Source organism: Copidosoma floridanum, unplaced genomic scaffold (genome assembly GCF_036245765.1).
Source record: "Copidosoma floridanum isolate Cflo_tuat_1 unplaced genomic scaffold, Cflo_Japanese_pri ptg000004l, whole genome shotgun sequence".
NCBI classification, from domain to species: domain Eukaryota; kingdom Metazoa; phylum Arthropoda; class Insecta; order Hymenoptera; family Encyrtidae; genus Copidosoma; species Copidosoma floridanum.
In genome coordinates, this window is record NW_028321881.1 from 37,302,990 (window position 1) to 37,327,507 (window position 24,518).

General features: G+C 35.5%; 1 protein-coding gene across 4 annotated transcripts in view; it reads right to left on the minus strand.

Moving 5' to 3' along the window:
• Positions 1-24,518, minus strand: part of LOC106643107 (queuine/queuosine transporter SLC35F2) — a 351,068-nt gene that overhangs the window by 197,132 nt on the left and 129,418 nt on the right. For all 4 annotated transcript variants that reach the window (XM_089597405.1, XM_089597410.1, XM_089597401.1 and 1 more), the window contains one exon: positions 19,382-19,544. In XM_089597405.1, the coding sequence (XP_089453531.1) occupies positions 19,382-19,544 (163 nt within the window). The remainder of the gene's footprint in view (positions 1-19,381; positions 19,545-24,518) is intronic.

The following is a 24,518-nucleotide window of genomic DNA, read 5'->3' on the forward strand; positions in this document are numbered from 1 at the left end:
CTTCCGGTCTTTGTATCGATATCTTGTAGTGAATCTCTTGTTTTCAATTCATTTTGAAAGACACTACCTTGTTTCTGTATTACCACTAACCGTTGTTCTGCGAATGTTTCTTCTATCAGTTGAGTGGTATTAAACCCCAGTAAGTTGCTGTCTATGATCGACCAAATATTTAAATTCACCCCATCAAAACTTGTGATATTAATATCTGTAGTGATTTTTGCTGATGCTAATATCTTTGCGTCGGATGTGCGTGCGCGAAATCCTGGTTAAAGTTTGAGTAAGCCCGTTTCTGATATTGTCGTGACATAGTCAGCAACACTTCGACATTAAATGTATAGGTTTTGTTTATTGATTAACGAAAATACGAAACTATTAGAAGCTTCTAGTCAATGCCAATATGCTTCTTGTAGTCTTGCCATCCTTATATCGCAGCCCTTAGTCGATGCACCATGACTAGTCGCTAGTCTTATTTTGCAAGCCGCATGCTCTTTAACATCACGTATACGCTCTGTATTCTTACAATTGTAGTGACTAGCTTCTTTAACTTGCCTAAGGCTTCGGTTGAAATAGGTGAGTAGATTTTAGAAATGTTGTTAAGGGCTATGTAAGGACTCCTGGGCCTTATGTATGCAAACGTATCCGTACTATTCATCAAATTTTGTTTGATCGGCAAGGGTATTGCTTTATACAACGAAAATGCTTGTTTATCAAGTAAAGGAATTGCTATGTGATAAGCAAGGTACGGTTTTTTGAAAAATATGGTAACTTTTGATATCTCTAGCACTTCTGATACTGATCCTTTTTTTGTTACTGGAAAACTGTATTCTGGATGAGCTCTATCTGCTTCTACGGCTGCTTGTTGAAATATCTGTGGATCAATAAATCTAGGATGTTTACTACCTTTTAGTGCGAAGAGTACCGCGTCAACTAGTACTTCAGTGTTCATATATAACTGCTCTGCATTCCGTGAAAGCAAATCTAGTCTTCCCCGCATGTCCATGTACCTGACCATTGTATTAATTTGCCTATCTTCTACTGTCATTCGTAAGGTGAGGTTACTTATTTCGTCTTTGTGGTTACCTAGTGTGGTTTTAATGACCTGGGCTTACTCAGCAAGTAAGTTGGCTAGATCAGCTGTGTTATTTTCTGCTGATTTAAGCATGCCTTTCAAATGATTGTAGTCATCCTCATCTAATGAGCCGAATAGCCATCGTAGCCCTTTGCCAATAAAAGGCATAATTGATCTACGCTTGCGTGTATTGCCACGTTCCATTAGTGTAATGTCTTCTGTGTAAAGCATGTCTACAATTCGATTGTTTTCCTGTAGTGCTAGTTGTATGCTCTTACGAACGTCCATCATTTGTTGCATCCATACTTGGTCAGAAACAATGTTGGATTGTGCTATGTTTCTTCATGCAGTTAGCAGATTTTCTTCTTGTTCTTGCAGCGTTGATACATCTACAAGTCATGTGATGCTCTATACTGTACTCGATGGAACTATCTGACCTGCTTTCTCTATAATAAGGCCTGGATTGTTCTTAATTTCACTGATGGACCATTTATTTTCTGCTGATGGTTTTGTCTGAGCCATAAAAAAAGAAGACAATTTTGGGTTGTTGAATCGATATCACTTTTAATATATTATTTTTATTGTAAATCTTCTTTCTTTGTACGTCCGAAGGCTGAGAAAAGGAAGAAGGGTTGGTCTACAATGTATTGTAGAGTCCCTTATAATTGTTAGGCAGATCGTTTTATTTCATCAATGTAGGTTGTTTTCACAGTGTCGCCCCTTTTTAGTATCATGTGGTGCCTTTCATAATCTAGTTTTATTATTTCAAATAGACCTTCATATTGATTGTCGAATTTTCCTCTTTGTGGTTCTTTGAGCATGAATACCATTTCTCCCTCTCTAAAACAACGTGCATTTATTTTTTGGCCATAGTAATACTTAGACTTTTACTTGGTTTGCAAAAGGTTTAAGGCTGCTTTGGTTTGTGATTCCTGCAGCGTATCTGCAAGATTCTTTACGTATTCCGTTACCTTTTTTTATTGCGTTCTAAAGGCTACCCCTGATGGGGTGCGGGCTTTTCTGCCGAACACTAATTCGAACGGCGTAAACCCAGTATCCTCATGTTCTGTGGTGTTGTATGTAAGTTGATATAAGCTGAGCCATTGATCCCAATCTTTGTGAGTCTCACAAAGGGCTTTAAGATATTCTGTAACTGTATGGTGCATTCTTTCTATGCTACCATTCGACTGAGGGTGGTATGCGGTGGTGTAGTATTTAGCTATGTTGAATAACTTTGCAAACTCTGTTAGTAGTTTGTTCTTGAAATGGGTACCATTGTCTGAAAGTAGGTCATCAGGTGGGCCGAGAAATCCTAAGACTTGGTTTAATAATATTCGTGTCGTTTCTATGGCGTTAGTTGATGTTGCTGCCCCTAGAATTATGTACTTCGACAGTAGATCCTGCACTTTAAAAAAATCCACCTGTTTCCTTTTTCTGTGGCTTCAAGGGGGCCATAAAAGTCAATGGAAATTTTTTCAAAAGCGTAAGATGGAGTATCTGTTATCACCATTGGTAGTCGTATTTTTACTAGTTTTTCCCTCTGACACATATCGCACCTCATTACAAATTGTTTGACTTCTGGCCTCACGTTTCACCAATAGAAGTCATTCGCAAGTCATTTGTATGTTTTGTTGATTCCTCTATGCTCTCCTATTGTTGACTCGTGGTACTCTTTCATTAGTTGGTATCTTTTCTCAATCGATGGTATGGTAATGTTAAATTGAAACATTGCGATTAGTATCAACTCTGCATTGAATATGTCATTGAGTAATTCGGAAAATTGATCCCACTGAGTCTTACCCAGGATGTCTAGATCCTTAATGACACCAAAGGAGTCTGTATTTTTTCTCTTCAGTAAGTTTTTTAGATTGGTTAAGCATTTCTTCATATTGAGCACTGAAACTCGATCTTCTATGTAGTCTTTTATGTGCATGATGAATACCATGAACCCGGGAAGTTCGTCGACCTTAATGTCACTAATCGAGTTCACGTCAATTTCATTCTCTTCTGCTGGCAAATATCTACGTTGCGTGAGAGATTCTACTATGTCTATGTCCAGCGTTTCCTTCGAGATTGTTAGGACGAGTAAGATTTCAGCGTACTTGAAAGGGTGTTCATTCACCTTTTGAATCCTTTAAAAAGGATGAGGCTCTTCGGTGTTCAATGAAGCCTACGGAGGTTTTTCTTTTGGTGTTCTAGCCCTTTTAGCAATATATCATGTTAGAGAGGCATCTTGATGATTATTCCCCCCTACTTCGTTGCATGCATCATCTGTACTGCTATCATCACTTTCTCCGTCAGTTTCATCTTTATTGAGTTGACTGTTATGTAAGAGTGTTAACGACCTATTATTGCCTTCATCAACAGATCTTTCCTGATAGTCGGTTTCAGATCAAATTGTGTTATGCCCTTCCATATTGCCAAGATTTTTTTCTGCGTTTTAGGCTGTCCTTAGTGTTTCCAATATAATCTCTTCTTGTTTTGCTAGAAGTTAGAATCTATTTTCCTCCATTGGCTCTAGCTCTACGTCGACTAGTTTTGTTGCGAAGTTGATCTTGTCTCTGTAGTCTTGTACGTATAATCGATTAGTTGTGTCCTCGATTGTGAGCCAGATGATAGGTATATCTGTTTGACCTGTCTTTGTTTTCTCGAAGAGTTGAGATAGGTAAAAACCTTGTTCTTCATTTCTTACAGCTACAAATTCTCTCTCCTCGTAGATGGTTTTCAATTCGAGTGAATTAGGAGTGTAAGTAATCCGTGATTCTGGCGATTGAACAGGAGTTTCAGAAATTTGTTTGCTGTAATTTCCGTTTTCCTCGCGATCTTTTATGTGCGAGACTGTGTTTTTTTAATTGATTTCTCCCTGCATGAGCGGTACAAAATGTTCTTTATGTAAATGTAGGTAAATTAGGTTGCCTTTGTCATTCATGCCAAAGTAGTAATATGTATATTTGTTATTATTAAGGCTTAAATGAATGCAAATGTTTTGTTGAAACAATTTATCGAATATAAATATGCAATTAGAATCCCCATTTTCAGTCTCAGATTCCAATATCTTTTTTGCTTCCTTTGGGTTGCCATGTGGCAACATTCTTGCAGATGGTGGGACTTTCTAAGCTTGTTCCGAAGTTGTATAGTACTTTCTGATAGTTGGCACAATATTATAAGTGAGTGGAAGAGGCAATTGCCTGGTGGAGTGTTTGGTATTTTGTTCCACTTTATTAATTTCGCGTTCGGCTCGGCAGTTATCCTATACCCTAAACATTTCCGTGTTTATCTCTCTCACTATCTCTTCGTAATCCTCCTTTTCCGCTCCCTTTAAGTCAATATTTAACGTTGTGGTGTTGTTACTATCAGATGATTTTGTTGTATTATTATGTGCTCTTCTCCTGTTTTCCTGGTCAGGGATACTAGCAGCCTGGACGTTGCTAAATGTCCCTAGGTCGTCACTTGAATGCAAAAGTTCGTAATTTCCTTGAGGACGGCTTATGATAATTTGCTCTCTTGTTATTTTGACTAAATGCTCTTCTGGCTTTGAAATTGGTTTGTTTGTTTCTGTTTTATTAAATCCCTGGTTTAATGTTGTTTTAGCCTTTCGTGTATTTCCAAATCCACTTTCTCATCATCTGAGCTTGCTTTTTCGGAATCTCCAACTTTGGTTTCTCCACGGTTGGTTTCGTCGTCGTTCGTTTAAGTCATAAATATTCTCGCTGGAGAACTGATCTCAGTGCATAGACCTTGTTTCTCTTGTACGTCTGCCAGTTGGTACAACTCGTGACGAGGCAGTTCAGAATTTATTTCCTCTTCCTTGACCACGAAATTGCGTGACAGGGCCTCAGAAGTGTTGTTCTCCACGCCTTTTCGGCACACGATATCGAAGTTACAGCCTTTGAGATCAGCCTTGTGTCTGTTTAACCTAAGGTCGGATTTTTTAGTCGTATGAAAATGTTTCAGTGGCTCGTGGTCTGTTACTGCGGTGAATGGTCTTCCGTATACGTACGAGCAAAATTACTCCTTTGCGAATACAATCGCCAGCAACTCCTTATCATAAGTGGGATACCTCAGTTCACTCCCTCTCAGGCAGCGAGAAGCGTACTCGCAAGGTTGACCCTTGCCAATTTCGCCTTGGCTAACAATGGCGCCAATCGCATAATCAGATGCATCTGTAGTCACTATGAATGGTTTATTTAAATTTGGTGCAGCTAAAACTGGCTCTTTATACATAATGTATTTAAGCGTCTCTAAAGATTCTTGTTGTTTTTGGTCCCAAATAAATTTGGATCTCTTTCTGAGTAAAGAACTTAGAAGTTTCGCTATTTTTGAAAAGTTCGGTATGAATCTCCTGTAATAATTCATTAAGCCAAGAAATTGCTGAATTTTTTTAAGGTTCTTAGGGGCTGGATAATTTTTTACAGCTTTAAAATTTTCAGGGTTTCTTCTGATTTTGCCATTGCCGATTATATGCACTAGTACCTTCTCCTCTTGTTTTAAGAATTGGCATTTCTTAGGCTCTAAAGTGAGGCCAGCATCACTAAGTTTTCTAAGTAACTTTCGGCAAAAATCTTTGTGTTGTTTTAAGTCTGCTGCAGGTATCATTATATCATCAAGGTATACTTCTGATTCATGACCTTATAAACCAGCTAACGCAAGACTCATTTTTTTTGAAAACGTATCTGTTGCTTCCACGTATCCCATCGGCATTCTTTTATATTAATAGTGGCCATCTGACCCTGAGAACGCCGTTTTGTGTGCATCCCTTTTGTCTATTTTAACCTGGAAGAAACCTTGACTTAAGTCCATTACAGTGATGTACCTTGCATCTGCTAATTGACCTATTATTTGGCTCTGAAACAGCATTCGGTAACAGGTTCCTACTGTAATCTCATGTAACTGTCTAAAGTCTGTTACAATCCAATATTTTATCTCTCTATTTGGTCCAGGGTGTTTTGGTACTATCCACATGTTTGAGGGGTATGGCGACGTTGATGGTTTAATGATATCGCTTTCTAGCATTTTTCCGATCTCAACTCTCATTTAATCGATTAATTTCAATGGATATTTATGTCTCTTGACTCGTATAGGCGTATTCATTGTTGTCTCTATGTGATGTTTTAGGATGTGCGTTGTTCCTAATGGTTCACCTTCTAGGCCAAACACCTGCGGAAATTCGTAAATTAATTCACGTACATGTTCAACTTCTGTGTTGTTATACCCTGACACATCTACTAATTTCATAACTTTTTCTGCTCTCTCTTCTTTATCTACTGTCCTTAGGGTTTTAATATTTACACACAGTATGTTGTTTGTGCCAACGGGGGCATCTTTCACTGGTTCCTTCCGAAATTCGAATATTCGATCAATAGACATGTTGTCATCCTCGTTGACACTTGGCTCATTGGCAGAAACCTGAGTAGTCTAGCACTCAAAAAATTCTACTTGCGATACACTGACACTGATTGGATGTGCGTTTGCATTGATGCATTCCGCAAATACCTCGCCGTTATGGTCAATTGCCACAAAGTTACCAAAAAATAAACCTTTGCCTAAATCCTGCAAGGGCATAAATCCCACTCCGTTAGACACACTATCCTTCCGAGAAATAGTGGCATAGATAACCTGATTGGAGCGAGGTGGTATCATGAATGTCTCCAGTGCTACAATCGGGAATTTCCTCGTACTGAGTAACACACACCGATTCTTAGCACTTATTGTACCATCGTGTCATAAAAAGGTATCCCAACCGATTAGACCATCCCTATCTATAGGAAAATCTTTGGATACTATGAGTAAGAAACACGGTAGTTCATTAAACATAATATTGATACTTCCAAGGGTGCGGCTTATACCATTGGTTACCCCTTGTATGTTCAGTATCACGTTTCTATTTACGTGTGTACCGGCTTTAAAGCAATTTTCCTTGATAACCAAGACGTCCTAGCCGGTGTCCACGAAGAACAAGGCCCTTCTATTTATCTAGTTATGGCTCTCTGGGCAAATAAGGGGGGATTTGAGTCCTGTTTGAGTCAAGTTGATGTTAACTACTTCGGGTTTTTTCAAGTTGCCAGCATTGTCTATTGTCTGATCGGTACCCGAGGTTAGTACTGATTTCTTTCCTTGTTTTCTTTAGATGCATGCAATGATCTCGTGCTAATTTTTTGCATTGCCGGAAGGAATCCCCTTTTTTATTGCAGTAATAACACGTTGCCTTAGTCTTCTTAGTACCGTCCTTGTCATGCTGTTGAGGGTCATTGTTTTTCTGGTACTGATTACCTGAGATATTATTCTCCCTTCCTGTGGCATATTTGATCTTGACTGTATTCTGTGGGAATAATATTCGCTTTTGCTTGGGTTCCAATATTGTTACGTTGTTTATGTCTGTAGACGGTTGTTTTATGGAGGTTACGGTACTCTGGATCACTTTCTCTAGTGGGAATCTTATTTGCATTTTTGCTTCGCATTGACAGGCGGATGCGGCTGCTTCATGTAGATCTGTGGGCCTAGAGCACCTTACTCATGTGTCTAATGGCTCTCTCAGCCCAATCATGAAATACTGTACCGCGTCATTGCCTGCCATCCGTACCAGGTAATTTTTCGCCTCCACTGGCATGTTTACATCAGCCTCATAAGCCAACATAAGCTTAATCAATAGACTTTGCACTTGTTGACCGTATTTTTCAGAATTTTCTCTCTTTTTCTGAGGGACTGCTCGTATTTGTGCCTGCAAACTTTTCACATTATAGGTGCTGCTATAATGAGATGTTATGCTTGCTAGAAACGCCTAAACCGTATAATAGGACGCCATGTGAGGTAAAAAAATACCCGCAGCATCACCTGTCAGTTTCAAAACCTTGCAAGGCTGTCTGTGTTTCTGTCGAATGTTGGAATCATTCCAATCAGTTGTATTAAAGATATTCCAGTGACGAGAGAGTGTTCGTCTAGCCGTCCGGCTTGCTTGTTCGCACAATCTCTTTGTTGTGTCGTAAGGTGAAGGTTGAAGAAGGTTGGGGGTCGGCATTCCATTTTCTGATACCGTTTTGAGTAAGTGTCGCATGCTTGGGCTTGCGAGCAATGTTCTGTTGTTGGTGTCATCTCAATTTTTTGTTATTTAGGGGGTATTTGAAGTTTAAGGTCATTGGGGAGTCCTTCTCTCACTGACCTGCCAATCTGTTTATACTTTTGTTCACCGAAAGACGTGCTGCTTTGTATAGTTTGTTTCCACTCTGTCCTATGTGCGTTAGGTGGTGTTGTCAAGGGCCTGACCTCCCAATTTTCGTGTGTGTGTAGTTTCTTATAGATATTTTTGTGTGATGCTAGTGCTTGGTCTTCTGATGTGTGTTGAGTGTGTATTGCTGTGTAGGAAACTGAACTCTTGGCTTTTTTTGGTGTCAATATGAATTTATTTGTTACGCTATTCGCAATTCTTGTATTTGCTGGGTTATTAGGTGAAAAATCACTTTCATCAAAATTCTCTTTGAGTTCCTTATCGTTGAAACTTCTGATTGGAACTGCTGATTAGGGCCTACTATTCGGCTGAAATAGCTGAGTTCACTGCCTATACTACCCCACGAACTTCCACTCGTGTTAGATGACTCACTTGCATCTGATAGTGTACGGAGTCAACCATAATGATTCTCATCCCCATTGAACGCTTTTGTTTTATTTTTGCCAGACCCAGATACCCCTGCCATCGTCATGAGCTGGTGTTTACCCATCTCTCGGTCAAATCTGATTTCTTTTGTACTATCGTTATCGAACATTATATCGATTGGTTGTGTTAACAGTTTTAACCATTTTTTTTTCTTTTGTAAAATGATCGCACAAAGTCTAGGGTCATATTTTTCTAAATTTTTCTCATATTTTATCTGCTTATGCATTATTAAATCTTCAGAAGTAATAGTATTTTTGCCTGCTTTTGACGATTTATTATGTAAATTATCTTCGCTTTTGGAGGAAAATTTGAAAATTTGTTTTTCAACATATTTTTCAGAATTGTTCTTTTAAGCGCAAAGGTAAATTAAATCAAATAATTAATTTCCGGTTAAATGAAAAAAATGTTAAATATTTTAAAATAATTTCTAGTATAAGCTGGTTGTAATTAAGTTCACAAGGTGTGACCAGGATAATCATGGGGGGGGGGGCAATAAGAGGTAGTAATTAATTCCTTATATTGATGTCTTCTTACCTGTTCAGAGTTGCAATGCTTGCAAAGGTAACTAGAATTGTTATCATCCTCTGCCTTGTGATCCTTGTTAATAAAGTGATGCCGCACCCAAAATTGCCTCCAGGAGTTGACGTTCTGATCTGCTTGAAGGTGGACGGTCTACGTCCAAAGACACCAAACTTATACAAATGACGGTTTCTGCTGCCACCAATGTTACAAATATAAGTATAGGAGACTTATATCCCTAATGTCCCTGTTATTGTTCTTTTCCGCCGTTTAGGTAAGTAAGGTAAGGAGACAATATCCCTTTGCGTGTATTCTTTATTAAAGGCTTACGTCTAGTTACACTGTAGGTTGTTGGTCAACTGCCCATTAGGCGTTGTTCTCTTCTTTACATAGGTTTTCACTACCATTGTGTTGGAAATAGTGATGACCCCTGTGGAATTTCATGTAAGTAGGGGCTTCGAATTTACTAGAGCTGATACAGTATTGTTAGGGAGCGATTTGTAGTAACGTGGTGCTGATGACTACCTGAATTTGCGCCTTTTGGCGTGCATGTGAGGACATTGACGTTTCGAGCTAAAGCTCGCTGACGTCCGTAACAGTAGTAACAATACCATTCTTAATTTGAGTGTGATTCTGTACATTACTACTGCAGCAAATACATAATGATAAATATTTAAATCTTTAATACATTATTTCTAAAACATAACGTATACTCTTTACTCACCAGGAATCAGTACTGACATGGTATTGAGTAGGTACAAATGAAGGGAGTAAAGTTTTGATAATTTTATTTTTCATCACATTGTATTTCAAATCAGTTGTTTGAAAATGCCTGCTGCACACTTTGCTTGTTTTTGCTAGCTGTTTGTTGAGCAGTTAAAACTGATGTTTTCTGCGGCCTTCATCTGATGGAACACTGTAAAGTTATATTCGTGTCATTATAATTTGAAGAACCGATATTCCTGATTCCTACATTGGCAAAATATTCTCCAGGTTTGACAGTATACATTTTTACTTGCACATATTTGAATTACTCAATTACCTGTGAAACGAAACACAGTTAACCTGACTATGTGTAAGTTTACAAATACAACAAATGTGGACGGGCTCTCTCCTCACTCCCAAGATATAGACTAAGATCTCCAATTGGATGCGCGGTCTATCTGTATAAGTCTATAAGAACACTCTATTATTTCTTAACTATAGATATAGTGGCTTGCCAAACCTGTACGGATATTTGCATTAATAGTATTGATAATCAAAGTATTGCTGGATACGTCATGCATCAGTCCTCTTTCGCTTAAGTATTTACCTATACATCTACTATTTTAGGGAAAATTGTACCGTTGCAAATTGTACAGTAAAAATTATAGTAAATTTAAGATAAATTTTACACTCACCATAAAAATTAAAGTAAGCAACTACTTACGGTAAAGATTCAAGTATGCCGTTGCGGTAAAAATTTTTGTAATGACAAAATATTATAGGTTTACCGTTGCTTTTGCGGTAAAAAATCTTGCGATTTTTCTCTCCATATAGAAAAATTTGTAGTACAGAAAAGTGCTAATAGTATTAAATATCAAATTTTTAAATATCGGTCTGATATATTAAATGAAAAAATAAAGCGATAATTTTAGTCACAAATATAAGAATTGATTTTAAAATACTGAGCATGTCATGTACAGTTTGCAAGCATAGAAAGAGCAGTAATTATTAACGACTAAAATATAACTGTATGCATAAATAATGTAATCAGATGTTGTATAAGAAGCACCAATCAACAAAGTATTTCATTTATATAATAGAGTTACTTGCATTTAATAAATTTTTTAAGTACTGATTAAATTTAAAAAACTACTTTAATAATTCGTACTTCTAAGTAACAATCATATTAAACTATTTTAATTAGTAATAACATTATTTTAATTAGTAATACTGTAGGCCTAAGCCTAATGGATTAGTTTAAAACATAGCAGTTTGAAAAGATGTGTGCATAAATGGAAATTATTTCAAAACTACCATTGATGAGAAATTTGAATTCTTGAATGGAACGAGGGGTATTTATTTTAAAGATTAGGAAGCATTAAAAATAAGACCTTAAATAATTTTGATTATTAAAAAAAGGTAAGCTAAAGCTTTCTACTTTCTTCAAATTAATGTATAAGTCCAGACATATAAGGATGGTTCTAATGGTTAGGATTGCACCTACTACCAGAGAATGTAGAACATATCTCTTTATATCTAGAAGGTCAGATTGGCTGTTTTCTTGAAGCTAAGATCTTATGCTGCCCCAAGGTAGTAAGCTCCGTATAAGACAGTTGGCATAAGTTGAGTCGTCATTGTAAGGACTCTACCGTACTGACCACCCATGAAAGACACCGCGCAGAGAAAGAGCATAGCCACGTAATTGGAGAGGGAACTAAGGGAAAGCGAGAGGGACTGGGAAAAGGTCAGTAACGTTTCAGCCTCATACTACTATACAATGTAAAAAGAAATATAAATTTATTTACAAGACATTATTACTTTTCAATACCATCAAAAATTGAGTCTTAACAAACATTTAGTGTGTTTTTATTTTGATCTAGTATCCTGGTCCTCGGCTCAAACTGTCTGATAAAAAAGGATTGCATTCTTATTTTTAGTTCAGTATAATATATAGTGATACTTCTGCCCTAAATAGCATTGATGTTTCTTGAAATTCTTAAGAAGTTTTTTTCGCAATTTTTGGCTCCCAAAAGAAAACGTTGAGTACATTGGCCATTTTTCTCTTTCTTATTTTTAAAAATATATAATTAATATCGGATTCTCTTGCGTATTGATAGTGACTAAATCATATAGCAATTCTAAGAAGAAGAATGAAAAGGTCAGATCCAGTTAGTAGTCAGTTATTCAAGTTCACATCGCCAGTTTTAAGATCAGTATCAAACAAGGCTTACTCTGATTTATTAATGTTCGTAACACTTAAATAAAAAGATCCCACACTTTTGGTAATATCCTAATTTCCGTTGCTTTAAAAACGAATTTATTTTTAAATATGTGATACATTTTTTTTTATAAAGTTGTGTATATTCTGCATACCGATCTAGCCACCTTTCCATCTTGTAAAGTTAATGAATAAATATCGGTTGCACACCCTGAGTTAAAATAGACTTTCAATTTCCAAAGCCATTCTTTTTTTTTATTTACAGATTTCATCTAAAGTTTTTTGCTTAAATATTTTCATTGGATATGTTAACATTATTTATTTTTAACAATTCGATATCAAAGAAAAATTTCATTGTTTTTTTTTTTATTTACCGTCATTACTCTTGATGAAAACTTTATTTCCTTATCATTCGTTACTAAAATGGTAGTAATTTATCAAGTTTTTTAAAATTTTATTTAGTTATATGAACCTCTCATTCTAATGAACACTGAAAAAAAATAACCATCCCTTTTTTAGCCCCAAAACTTTGCGTATAATAATAATAGTCATCTCAAAATGGCTTTATTTTAATATTAAAACAAGTACTTCACTACTTTCAGAGGTTTGAATCTCCGTTCATTTCTTGTAGCAATTCACTAATTCTATGCCCTCACAGTGGAAAGGGAGAGCAAGTTTTTTGATAGTGAAAATACTTTGTATAAAGTAACCTAAATATTTGGATTTAATTTCTGAAATTACTTTTCTACCGTCGTACAAATAAGATCGTGATCACTGATTCACTTTTAAGATTTCATGTGTAAGTGAGACCTTAACTCTTTAGCCTCTTATAATTCTTAAAATCAATTTATTAATACTGTAGAATCCTTGTCTAAAATTGTGTGTATTGATATTAAACTTTTCGAGCCAATTACAAAAATAGGTACTATTTTCAGTAGTGTTTCGCATGGTAGTCACAAGTTTATTTCCACGTGTTTTTAAAGTTTTTCAGTTCTACTTTCTATGTGAGACAATTAAGTGATCTTTTATGATTGAGTTGAATAAACCTGAACATAACTTGAAAAGTTTATTCTTGCAATCATACTCAAATAACCTTGCCTCAAATAGTTGTAGTATAACTTTTGAATTCTTATGACTCTATTTTTTAAAATTATTTCTCCTCAGATAAATCTTGACTGTGAAAAATAATATGATACTTTCTAAAACAGTGAGCACATCTGTAAAAAAAATAAAAATTATTCTGCTTTTTATACTCGCTTCGATTAGAAATATCAGTAGCTGGTAAACCAAATTCTTATGACGCTAGATTAAGTTGGTACGTTGACTACTCCTCCTATTTTTTGCTTATCTTCATTTAAGTTGACTTGCACAATTCCAGGTTCTAAAAAAAATGTAGGTAAAAAAAATTTTAAACTTTTTCTAAATCAATTGATCTTTATCTGCGGTTGAAACACAGTGCATAAAATAAAATAACATTGAACGTGATAATTTTTTCAAAACTTCGTTTACCAAATCAGAGCTAAATAGATGCCTATTATCATTTAAAAATTTTATGGCATTTACTGTATTTATTAATTTGATGCAAAATAAAAAATATACTGTCTCCAAAACTATATGCGGTAATTTATTTATTTCGTTCTAAATTTTCTACAATATCATTCTTAAATTCTCATCGCACAGATCAAGTGTTTTCATTACTTCTTGCGCAATTTCTTTGTTACCTCTTGTGAATGGAGTTTTTATTAATTATTTAGCTTTTCTTCCAACATTTATTTAAATTCAAAACATTGTTCTGACTTCAATACTTTTCTAATTTACTTAAAAATTGAAAAGCTTCTTTAAAGCGAATCCAAGTAAGTGAATCTCCCAAGAAAGTCGACAAAATCTTTGAAGAATTCATATTATTAATTATTCTTCAACCATCAATTATGTTTTTAAATTTCTAAGACTTTCTGTCTTTTGAATCACTGCTAAGGTTTGTTCTATTACATTCAAAAATTTATTCGGGACTTTCCCACTCAACTGACTGCTGTCTTTATTTGCATTCACGTAACTTTTATATGATATATATACGTATCTGTGATTTTGTTAGTAAGAGATTAAAGTATTTCTGAAGACATTGATATAAAAAGTTTCTTGGAACCCAGGACGAGAAAATCTCCTTACATCGCGACGCCATATTTGAGGAAAATGTGACTACTATAGCGCCAAAGTGCTAATACAATGAAACGAAGTGGCCAAAGTTGAAACTCAAACCTATCCCCCGCATCCACTTGAAAGTGATATATATATATATATATAACGCCCCCCTGCGCACTCCGCACGCCAACCCTCCTTCCAACTTTTAAATTGGTTAAATACTTTCCTTTTATAAATAAATAATATCGTGGAGCTTAGGAATAGCGGGAAGTGGCTTAGGATGGCTAAAGCTAATAAACTTGAAAAAAACAAAATGAAAATAAAGAAATTTTAGAAACAAAACATGTTTTTATTAGTTAACATTCTTTACAAATAAACATTTTTACAGTACAAAAATATATATGACATATTATTTTTATGATACATTAAATTACATTTTTTTTTAAAAGACTCTGAGTAAAACATGAATAACTAAATAATCTTAAAACTCCCAATATAAATGGTTTTATATAGTGGAACGTTGCTTGGAATGCCTCACACAGTTAACTATATAATATAAGAGTTAACTTTATAATTCAATATATAATAACAATGATGCTTTGCGCAATGACCCCCTATAACTCAACTATGACTTTAAATTTATCTTGACGATTAGATAAATCATGGCGATGAGACAGTTTTGTCTTCAAGTAATTTAACATTGAAGCAGATTTAAAATAATAGAATAATCCATATACGACACGTATACATCTGTTGACACATCAAGGTCCAAAAAATACGATAAATATGATGTGATCCACGGTCTCCAAAAGAAGTGTGGCAGATGGTGGGGGTGGTGGAGGGTTTCGAAAAAATGTACGGGGGGGCTGTGGGGGGTTTCGGAAAATACTGCGATATGTCAAAATAAGGGAAAAAATGACAGGTTTTTACCTTATTTTGTGGGGGTGGGGGGTGAATGGGGGCGGTGGGGTGGTGTGGAATGCCCCACTGAGATAACTATATAATATAGAAAGATATGTAGACATATATATACGTCAATTGATGAATGTTTGCCTATTTAGTCAGTTTTTTCTGTTTAAATATTCATTAATTGTGCGATTGGTCACTAAAACAACTGGGATAAAAATATTAAAATAAAAAATATATATTGTTTCACGAATTTCTTGATGATAATACGCTTGGTATTTTAAAAGCTTTCGAAATTCGTAAATAGACATGGTGACATGATGGAAGCGTTCCTGATTGGTCAATTAAAAGGGATGCGCAACGCCACACCTTGTATTTTACATCATGACTCACATTATGTTAATAGATCATTATGAAGCAAATACCAAGTTCATGTATGAATGGATACAAGCTAGACCACTCTTCATGACGATTGCTTATATTTCCTTCTTCGTAACTTCTCTTAGTCGACCAAATAAATCTTAAAGACGTATAATAAGTAAACACATAAGAAGTTAGTGTCAATTGTGTTTGTCAATGGGTAAGATACTAGCATATAGTACCAATAAGTTTAACAAGTACCCAAGGAATAAATAAGTTTGATCCCTTTTCTTTAGATTACTTTTATTCTCAACTCTTTAACGCATATGTATGTAAGGTGTTGTACACATGGATTCATAATGTATTGTAATAATATGAATACAAGTGATGACCTAATAGAACTTAGATATTTTTACGCTACTACTCATATTGTATTACATAATATATTAGTTTGAAAAAAAACAAGTTCAGTTAAAAAATTGCTTACAAAGCACATTTAGTACTCAGAGGATTCGATAATCTGACGGAATACGAGATTAGAGAAATATACGCCCCTGCTTCTAGACTGTTAGAAACATAGTAGTACTAGCCATAATCAATTAATACGTCCTTGAGCCTGAGATAGATGTAAAGCCAGCCTTCCTCAAAAAGGTTAAATAAAAGTTTTACGGATCTAGCCATTAAATGTGGCCTGAAAAAAGACATAAACGAAATTTGTCTGTTTACATAACGTATCTTACTAAAATATAAAGCAAAGTCACTAAAACCGTTGTAATCACTAATCACGAAAACTACTGAACCTTTTGCTGAAATATTGCATACTGATTCTTGATGATTCCGAGATGGTTTTCGCATAGTTTTTTTCTTGAAAAAGTTAATGACAATAGCAATAAATAAGCTTAAAGATTTTCTAAAATAAGCTAGCGTTGCGCTTTAGTTCAGAAGGATCCACTAGCTGGCGTCGAGGTAAAATTGAACCCACCCGTAATCAAAGATAAAGAAGAGTTGTTATAACATGCCTCATTGAGTTGACGATTACCGTAGTCGATCATCGGCACTACATCAAGAGCAGAGTAGTCCATCGTGCAGCTGAGAATTCCGGCTAACAATGATACTCTTCTTTCATGGGCAAGCGAATGAATTGGTTTTCACCCTAGATCGCCAAAATTACCGAGTGGGATGGAAAAATACACGTTTAGAACGTCAAAGTCTCTGGTGGAGTACCAGGAAACGTGCCTAACCAGAGCACAACCTTCTCCAGCACTTCAGAGCTCTGTGGTCGTTCAACCATACGATGTGGCGCCGTCAGAAAATTTTCTACTTCAAATGCGAGCCAGGGAAGACAGCCCTGAAGAGTACGGGTAGCCACAACGGACTCCTTCTTAGTGGTCGTCCCAACGGCATACCTACAGGAAAAGTATTCTCCAGGCCCACTTTCCTGACTAACGATGAACGTTTGGTTATGCGGGAAATGACCTGAAGACGAGATATTCTTTGGTCAGCGGTGTACCTCCCTCATATAGGGTGTCCATACAGAGATACTCCAAGGATAAGAGACAAGCTATATACAGCTGGCTCTCTGTTATCAAGAATAATAATTTGCACGGTAATTTTCAGCATAATTCTATTTTTTTCTCTTTTTACAGCTTTTTACTTGACTAAATGAACTGTATGCAATCCGACCGAATATGTTTTTAGTAACAAGATTTTTGTTCTGCGAAGTGTCAGGAATATATGTAAAATTTCTCACCAAAAATGTTTTACATTACGTATCAACACACTACGGTGTTGCATTTAGTGAGTCTCTTCTGGAATGTCGTTAAAATGTCAAATAACCCCAATGGTTACAAGACAAGTGAAGAACAGAAAACTTAGGAATTGTTAAAAAAACATTAAAAGAGTATTTGGATATACCATAGATACCCAAGAGTTAGGGTTGATTTTCAGAAGAAAAGATGAAGATCTGTGTGCAATTACAGCTTTACAGATTTAGAAGACTCCTTCATAACTGGTGCTCAAGGTAGTTGTTTCTCAATATATGGGTTAATCGTATATATAGATATACAATACTAAGGTTATGTTTATATATCATTCCGCATTCAGACTATCGGAGAAAAATGTAAATGCCTCTGCGTACACTTGTACGCACATAAACATATACATATATCTACTTGTACTCATATGACAATGTGACGTTGCCACATATGCGATACTTACTTAGTTGTCTTTTAAAATCCAACGAAGAGCACTTTTTTGATTATTATTGCTTTGAAACTGTGTGGTAAGAAATTCTCAAAAAAATATATGTGTTTCTTTACTGTCTAAGGTAATTTTTAGTAGTTTTTCAATTATTTATAGATATGGGATTAGTTACACTTTTTAAAATAATGAGGATTTATACTGTTTGCACCATTGGTCCAATGTTAAAAGAGTGATTTTTTGACGAGAATGTTTCAATAACAACGTGGTAAATTGGTCTCAAATTTTTAACACTTATTTTTCGATGCTTAGATTAGTTTTGCTGAAAATTTCGTACCTTTTTATATACTTTTGATTTAGGAAACTACTACCTCAAGTTCATGTTATTTCACGTTACTATTTGGCGTGTCAAGTTATCAGCTGTTACATGAAATTAATCAAATAGAAATCACAATTTAAAGGTTGAACAGACTAGTTATAGAATAGTTACAGAGATACCGAAAACAACAAGAACCACGCACGTATTCTTTTTTTAAATTTTTATTGTAACTCTATTCCGGCGCAAGCCAAGATTCGAGCTTCGCCCAGATGCCTAAGTGCACCTCCTCTCATCCCTTTGAGAGCGAGTGGGCCTCCGAAATTCTCCATTATTTTCCTTCTTCTTTCTTCTCTTATGCTCTTTTGTCTTCTAGGGGAGTGGTCCTCACGGACTTATCCAATGCGGAAAGGTCAGTTTTTAGTCAGTAGGCACACCAGGTGAATCCGACACTACCACCAGATTAGTTAGGGTGCCTATGAAGATTTTTCCCTCCCCGCTTCATTAGCCAAAAAAAAAAAAAAAAAATTAATTCTTAGTGTTTCCCAATCTTAAAATAAAATGTACATTTTACTTAAGAAATGCAAAAGATACTTGTTTAATATTAAGACAAGTGGACTGTACGAATTTATTCATATGGAAGAGGAAACGGGCAAATAACTTAAACTCAATAACTAACTAAATAAAATTGTATCTATTAACAACTATAATGATGAGACTAAGCCAATGAGCCTGAATTGAGTAAACAGCAGCTTGCTCATACGCTGTCCAAGCACAGTGTTGTCAAGAGAGATGCGCTCACAAGACGAGCCATATGCAGACTGGTTATATTATATGATCAAGAGGGCTTGGCAGCGAACAGAGCAGCGAAAGCTTATAAAAGGTTTGTAAACATGTAGACCAACAATGTATTTAGGAGTGTAGGGTATTTGTACGTGTAAACTTGAGCTTCTACGCAAAGCAGTGAAAGCTATTGTTTACACGAATTCAAAGAAAAACAGAATGATAGATACCGAGTTTTAAGCAGAATAATATGAAAATGCGTAATATGAAAGCTTATGTTTAGTAAAGGTGTTTATAGTTTATATTTTCATATTATCTAAGATCTAAATGCAGGTTTAATCCCAAACCATACTATGCTTGGCCCATTATTTACAACGCACACACACGTGCGCATGCATTACGTTGATCATCCATGAATTTTATGAATTTAAATATAAATATTTGCTAAAAATTAGATCACCGATCGTGTCAACGGTTAATTACTTATTAATAATATTTTTAATGAACTCTTAAACTCACCAGCAGATGTAGGATCTTTATTTTCTTCAATACCAGCCCAAACTTGACAACCAACTGCCATCAAACAGATTGACACACCAACAATATGGACCATTCGGTATCTTATCCCAAGAACCAAACAGGACAATGCAAGTGAGACCGGAATCGCCACGCAATCAAGCAACTGAAATGTTTAACAGTTTTGTTATCTTCAACATCTTTTAGACATCAGTTACAACATTTGTTTTTTTATAATCATTTTGTTAGTGCGTTTAAGATCAATTTGTATGTAGTGACATACTGTAACCTTATTTTGATAAACCGAGCATTAACGTTTCTCCATTTCTGAGAAGTTTACGTACTAATTTATACATTTGCATTTTTATTATTTTTGTTTTATAACGACTCCATGATCAAAGCTGCAGCTGTTCACAAAAAAAAAAAAACAAAGATTCTTTCCTAGATTAAAGACAATGTTTAACTTTTTTAAAGTTATTTTGTCCCTTTTAATATTACTTTAATTTTCAATACTTTTGATTAACCACTGCTCTGTGAAATAGCTAGAATTAGTCTGCCTACAGCATGTACAGATGTACAGCTAAAGCAACTCACCATACTCATTCTCTATAATATCTAAGGAGGCTTGGCACTCGACGCCTTACTTACCAACCCGAATTTTATTTTTTGTAAAAATGATCTGTTAATAAATATTTTAATAACTTTCTCATTTAATTCACAGTTAGGAATCTTTAGTTACTGCTGCTCTGGGTACTCTCGTGTGCGGAGGGAAATTATCCACTATCCTCATAGAAATGCCTGTCCCTTGCTGTTAAAGCTCAGTCACATCATCCTTGCAACAAAATCAACTCCAGGCAATATTGAACATAGTGTCTTATTATAATTTAAAAAATGTCATCTTTAATAGTTTTTGTAAGTTTTTATTTGTACGCATGCTGACAATTAATGACAACATTATTTCAAACTTAAGTTTAAGAGAAGTTCTGTCTATAATTTTTCAATTCTAGATGAAGAAAAGGTTTTTCCTACATAAATTTTTGTAAATCTAAATTTGTGAAAAAAGAATGCAGTATTGAGGTTTCACAAATACTCATTTTCAGGCAGTCCTGTACATGGTAATCCATACTATTCCATCTTTTTTTCTTTTTTCATCAAGTACTCTCTTTTTATACTGGATACATTTTTTAGAGCACAGTTACCATATTAAGCAAATTCCAACTAGCATAAGGGTTGAAATTAGAAGAATTTCTCCTATTCCCCAATGAACCACTTAACTTGGTATATCAGCCTTTTTAAAATGATATTGACTTCATCGATTAGCTGAGCAGGTACCAACTTCAGAAATCACCAGGAAAATCCACTATTCGTTTTTTAAACATCGGATAAGTGATTTTTTAGCATCCATGGTACTTGTCTCATCAAAAGAGCCTGAAAAAAAATCTCGATATTTTTCGACACGATTCGAACTCACGACCCTCAAGACCCCTCAAGTTAGTCCAACTAGGAGGATACAGCACTAATCGACAAGCCATCAGAGCTCTTGACAAATATATTTTTTGATAAGTATAAATAAATATTTTTAACTGGCTTTCCAACTGGCTTATTTCATCCGCCAATAGAGGCACTGTGTCTGTACTCTGTACTCTCTCAATTCTCTGTCTACCTTCTTCTGCTGGAGAATTAAAGAACGCAACTAAGAGAGCTCGTCGTTGGCTCAGGTGGTTAACGTGCTAGCCATTAATACAACACAGCTCAAGGGGTCGTGGGTTCGATTCCCAGTTGGGGCAATCAGATTATTTCTGATAGTCTTTTCCGCATTCCAATTTACGACACCGACTTAGGATTAAGAATCAATTGTAAGATCTAACCCACAGTTCTCAACCCCAATGTATTTTAATAATGTAATATTCTATATCTGTAAAAGCCTTTAAGGACTTAACAAAGCTTTCAAATGAATACACTATGCAAATAGGTATTTGTTTGAAAAAAAAAAAAAAAAAAAAAAAAAAAGAACGCAACTGAGTGCACAACCAAGTTAACACTCTTTTGATCACAGGCCTGCGATCCCGACGTGTTGATTCTCTGTGTGACAGCCATTGCAAGTTCTCTTATTATACGTCTTGTAAAAATATCTGTTCAATTTTCAAGTGTCGAGGACTCATTTATTTACAAATTCGCCTGTTTCTATTTTTCTGCTTTATTAGGTTATCCACCCAGACTTGCTCTGTGACCAAGCATAAGCAACAAAGGAGACCTTTTTTCAAACTGTGTACGTATAAGGGACAATCAGTAAATAACAATTCGTACTGATAAGTTCAACATGGTCTCCAAACTGTCATTACGCAACATTGAGAAGTTTGATGGATTAAACTCTTAGGCCTGAAAGTTCCAGCTGCTTAACCTTTTCATTACTCACAACATCGTCTGTAACGAGATCCATGCCTGAGGATTATATAACGGAAGAAAGTAAAGTTTGGGTCAAGGATGACACTAAAGCTAAATTCCGCATATCATTGATAATTGATCTCGCTCGTAATCAGTTAAATCACGAGCTCATTTGTGCAACAGTCAAGGAAATTTGGCACGAACTCGTGATGATGTACTAACAAAAGTTGACCTCGCATAAGCTCTTCCTCACACACAGATTTTACGAATAACAGATGTCTCCAACGAACTCCGTTGCAATAACCCATGTAACAAAAGTACAAAACATGGTATGCCAACTCTTCGATTATGGCGAAATTGTCATCTGCAAGAGCGTGTATATGCACCTTAGAGAATATATACATGGAGGAAGCATTGTATGCTCCGACCGCGAGACGAAATGAGAGAGACAAAAGACAAATAGCAGTACAACCTTTCTCTCTCTTACACGCCTCTGATTGGTTGGCCCCCTTCCGTATATATAGGTATAGTCATATCCACGAGTGGCGGTCGTGGGGGAACAGAGCAGATATATCATACGAATATACCTATATATACGGAAGGGGGCCAACCAATCAGAGGCGTGTAAGAGAGAGAAAGGTTGTACTGCTATTTGTCTTTTGTCTCTCTCATTTCGTCTCGCGGTCGGAGCATACAATGCTTCCTCCATGTATATATTCTCTAAGATATGCACATATGTTCCTATATACTACATAACTGTTAAGGCACGGATTTTCACACTGACCCCAGCGGTCCCTCTTCCTCCCCTCACAAAATAAAAGAAAATTCAATCGCTGACTGTTATTTAACCTAATAAAATAATATCAAGAACCTGACTAGACCCTCTAGCTCTTTTGCAGTTCTCTAGCACAATTTTCAAAGCCCCCCTCGTGACCTCCTATAGCCCTCCGCAAAGTAACGAAAAATTTCGTAGGTTTATCTGTAATTTCAAATCAAAAAAATTTTCCATCATTTTTGTGGTGGCTTGACACCCTCCACCAGCACAATTTTTAGTGCCCCCCCCCCTCTCCCACAACCACCATACTATATTCAGATCATATGCCACCCTTCCAGCACTTTTCGCATATTTTAATAAATTATTTTTACACTTATTTAATAAATGTGTCCGTTATTCCAATCAAATCAAATTGTTCTGTAATTATTCTTGCCCCATCCTCTATAATATATGTTTAACAATAGTGTGCAGTAAAATAGGTGTTTTCCGCACTAATATTAGTGTGGGAAATCGATTGTCCAACATAGTGGGCGGAAAATATTTTCCGCGCAGTGTGCGGAAAAGGTGTGTGGCAAAGGTTTGTCCGCACAGTATGCGGAAAAGGTGTGTGAGAAAAACCTTTAACACACATCTTTTCCGCACACTATGTGTAAAAATCGATTTTCCACACTAATATTAGTGCGGAAAACACCTATTTTCTGCACACTTATTGCGAAAAAACTTGTACGCAACTCGTGTGGGACGATTTCCCGCACTCGTGTGATACACTCGCACTCATGGCCAGTGACGGTAACTTGTGCCGTGCGATCACACTCGTGCTACGCACTCGTGTGCTCAGCTGGCACTCGTTCCCGTCAACTCCGGCCATTCGTACGAGTCAATCACGACTCGTGCGGAAAATCGTCTTTTCCGATCTTGTTACGTAAATAACTATAAAACTACTGTTGTTCTTAGCTGTATGTAGTTATCAATTTTTTTTTGAATCACCCAGACGGCTACTAAATTGATTTTGTACGTATTAACAACGAGAACAAAGAACATTAAATATAGTTATAACTTTATATCAATTTCAATAAGTATATCTGAAGTACGTTGACATTTTCTTTACTTTTATCTTTTCTTAACACTTTAAGTTTTAAATAACTAGAGGATACTCACAAGATTTTAGAACTACCGTTTTTACGCTAAGGGTGGCATAAATTTTTTCATGCAGAAAGTTTATGCAGTTCTGAAATAAGTACATTAGTTTTACTTAACACGATATAAAGTACACAAAAGTAGATAGTCTGTTAATGCTTTTTTACGTACAGTCGTACTAGATGATATGATGTACATTGAAATTCATGGGAAAAAAATAGAAGTCTTGGTAATCATTCCCGGTTACCCTATAAAATCCCTAAGTAAAATAATAGCCCGATTTCAAGACAAATATAACTATTTATTGATATGGTAATCTATTCACTTATCATAGTTTTTTTAATTTTAACAATTTATTTTAATTTCTGTATCTTTACTTAATTATTTTTTTTCATAAAAAATCCATCGATCTCCAATCTATTTCATTTTATGTACGTATTAAAAAACAACTATTTGATGTGTAAAGGTAATAATTGATTACATCAATATTTTTTAATACATGAGATTTCTAATACAAAGTATCATAACTTGTTACTTTTGAATTATTGTTTTTTAATACATATTCTCCAAAAACACTACACCAAAAGTTTTAATTTACGTATTTTTATCAAAATTGTAACATAATGAGATATTGACACATTATGTCACGTACTTACATCAAATAATGTTGTAATAATTTATTTGAATACTTTTAATCCGTTTCTGTTTTTATTTATAAAACGCGTATTTTCTTTCAATTAAAAAGTATTTCCGAAGAACATTTTATGCTTTTGACTTGTTTTTACGTTGCATTTGCATAAACAATCCTTCAGGTTGACAGTTTGATAGGAAAAAGTATAATTG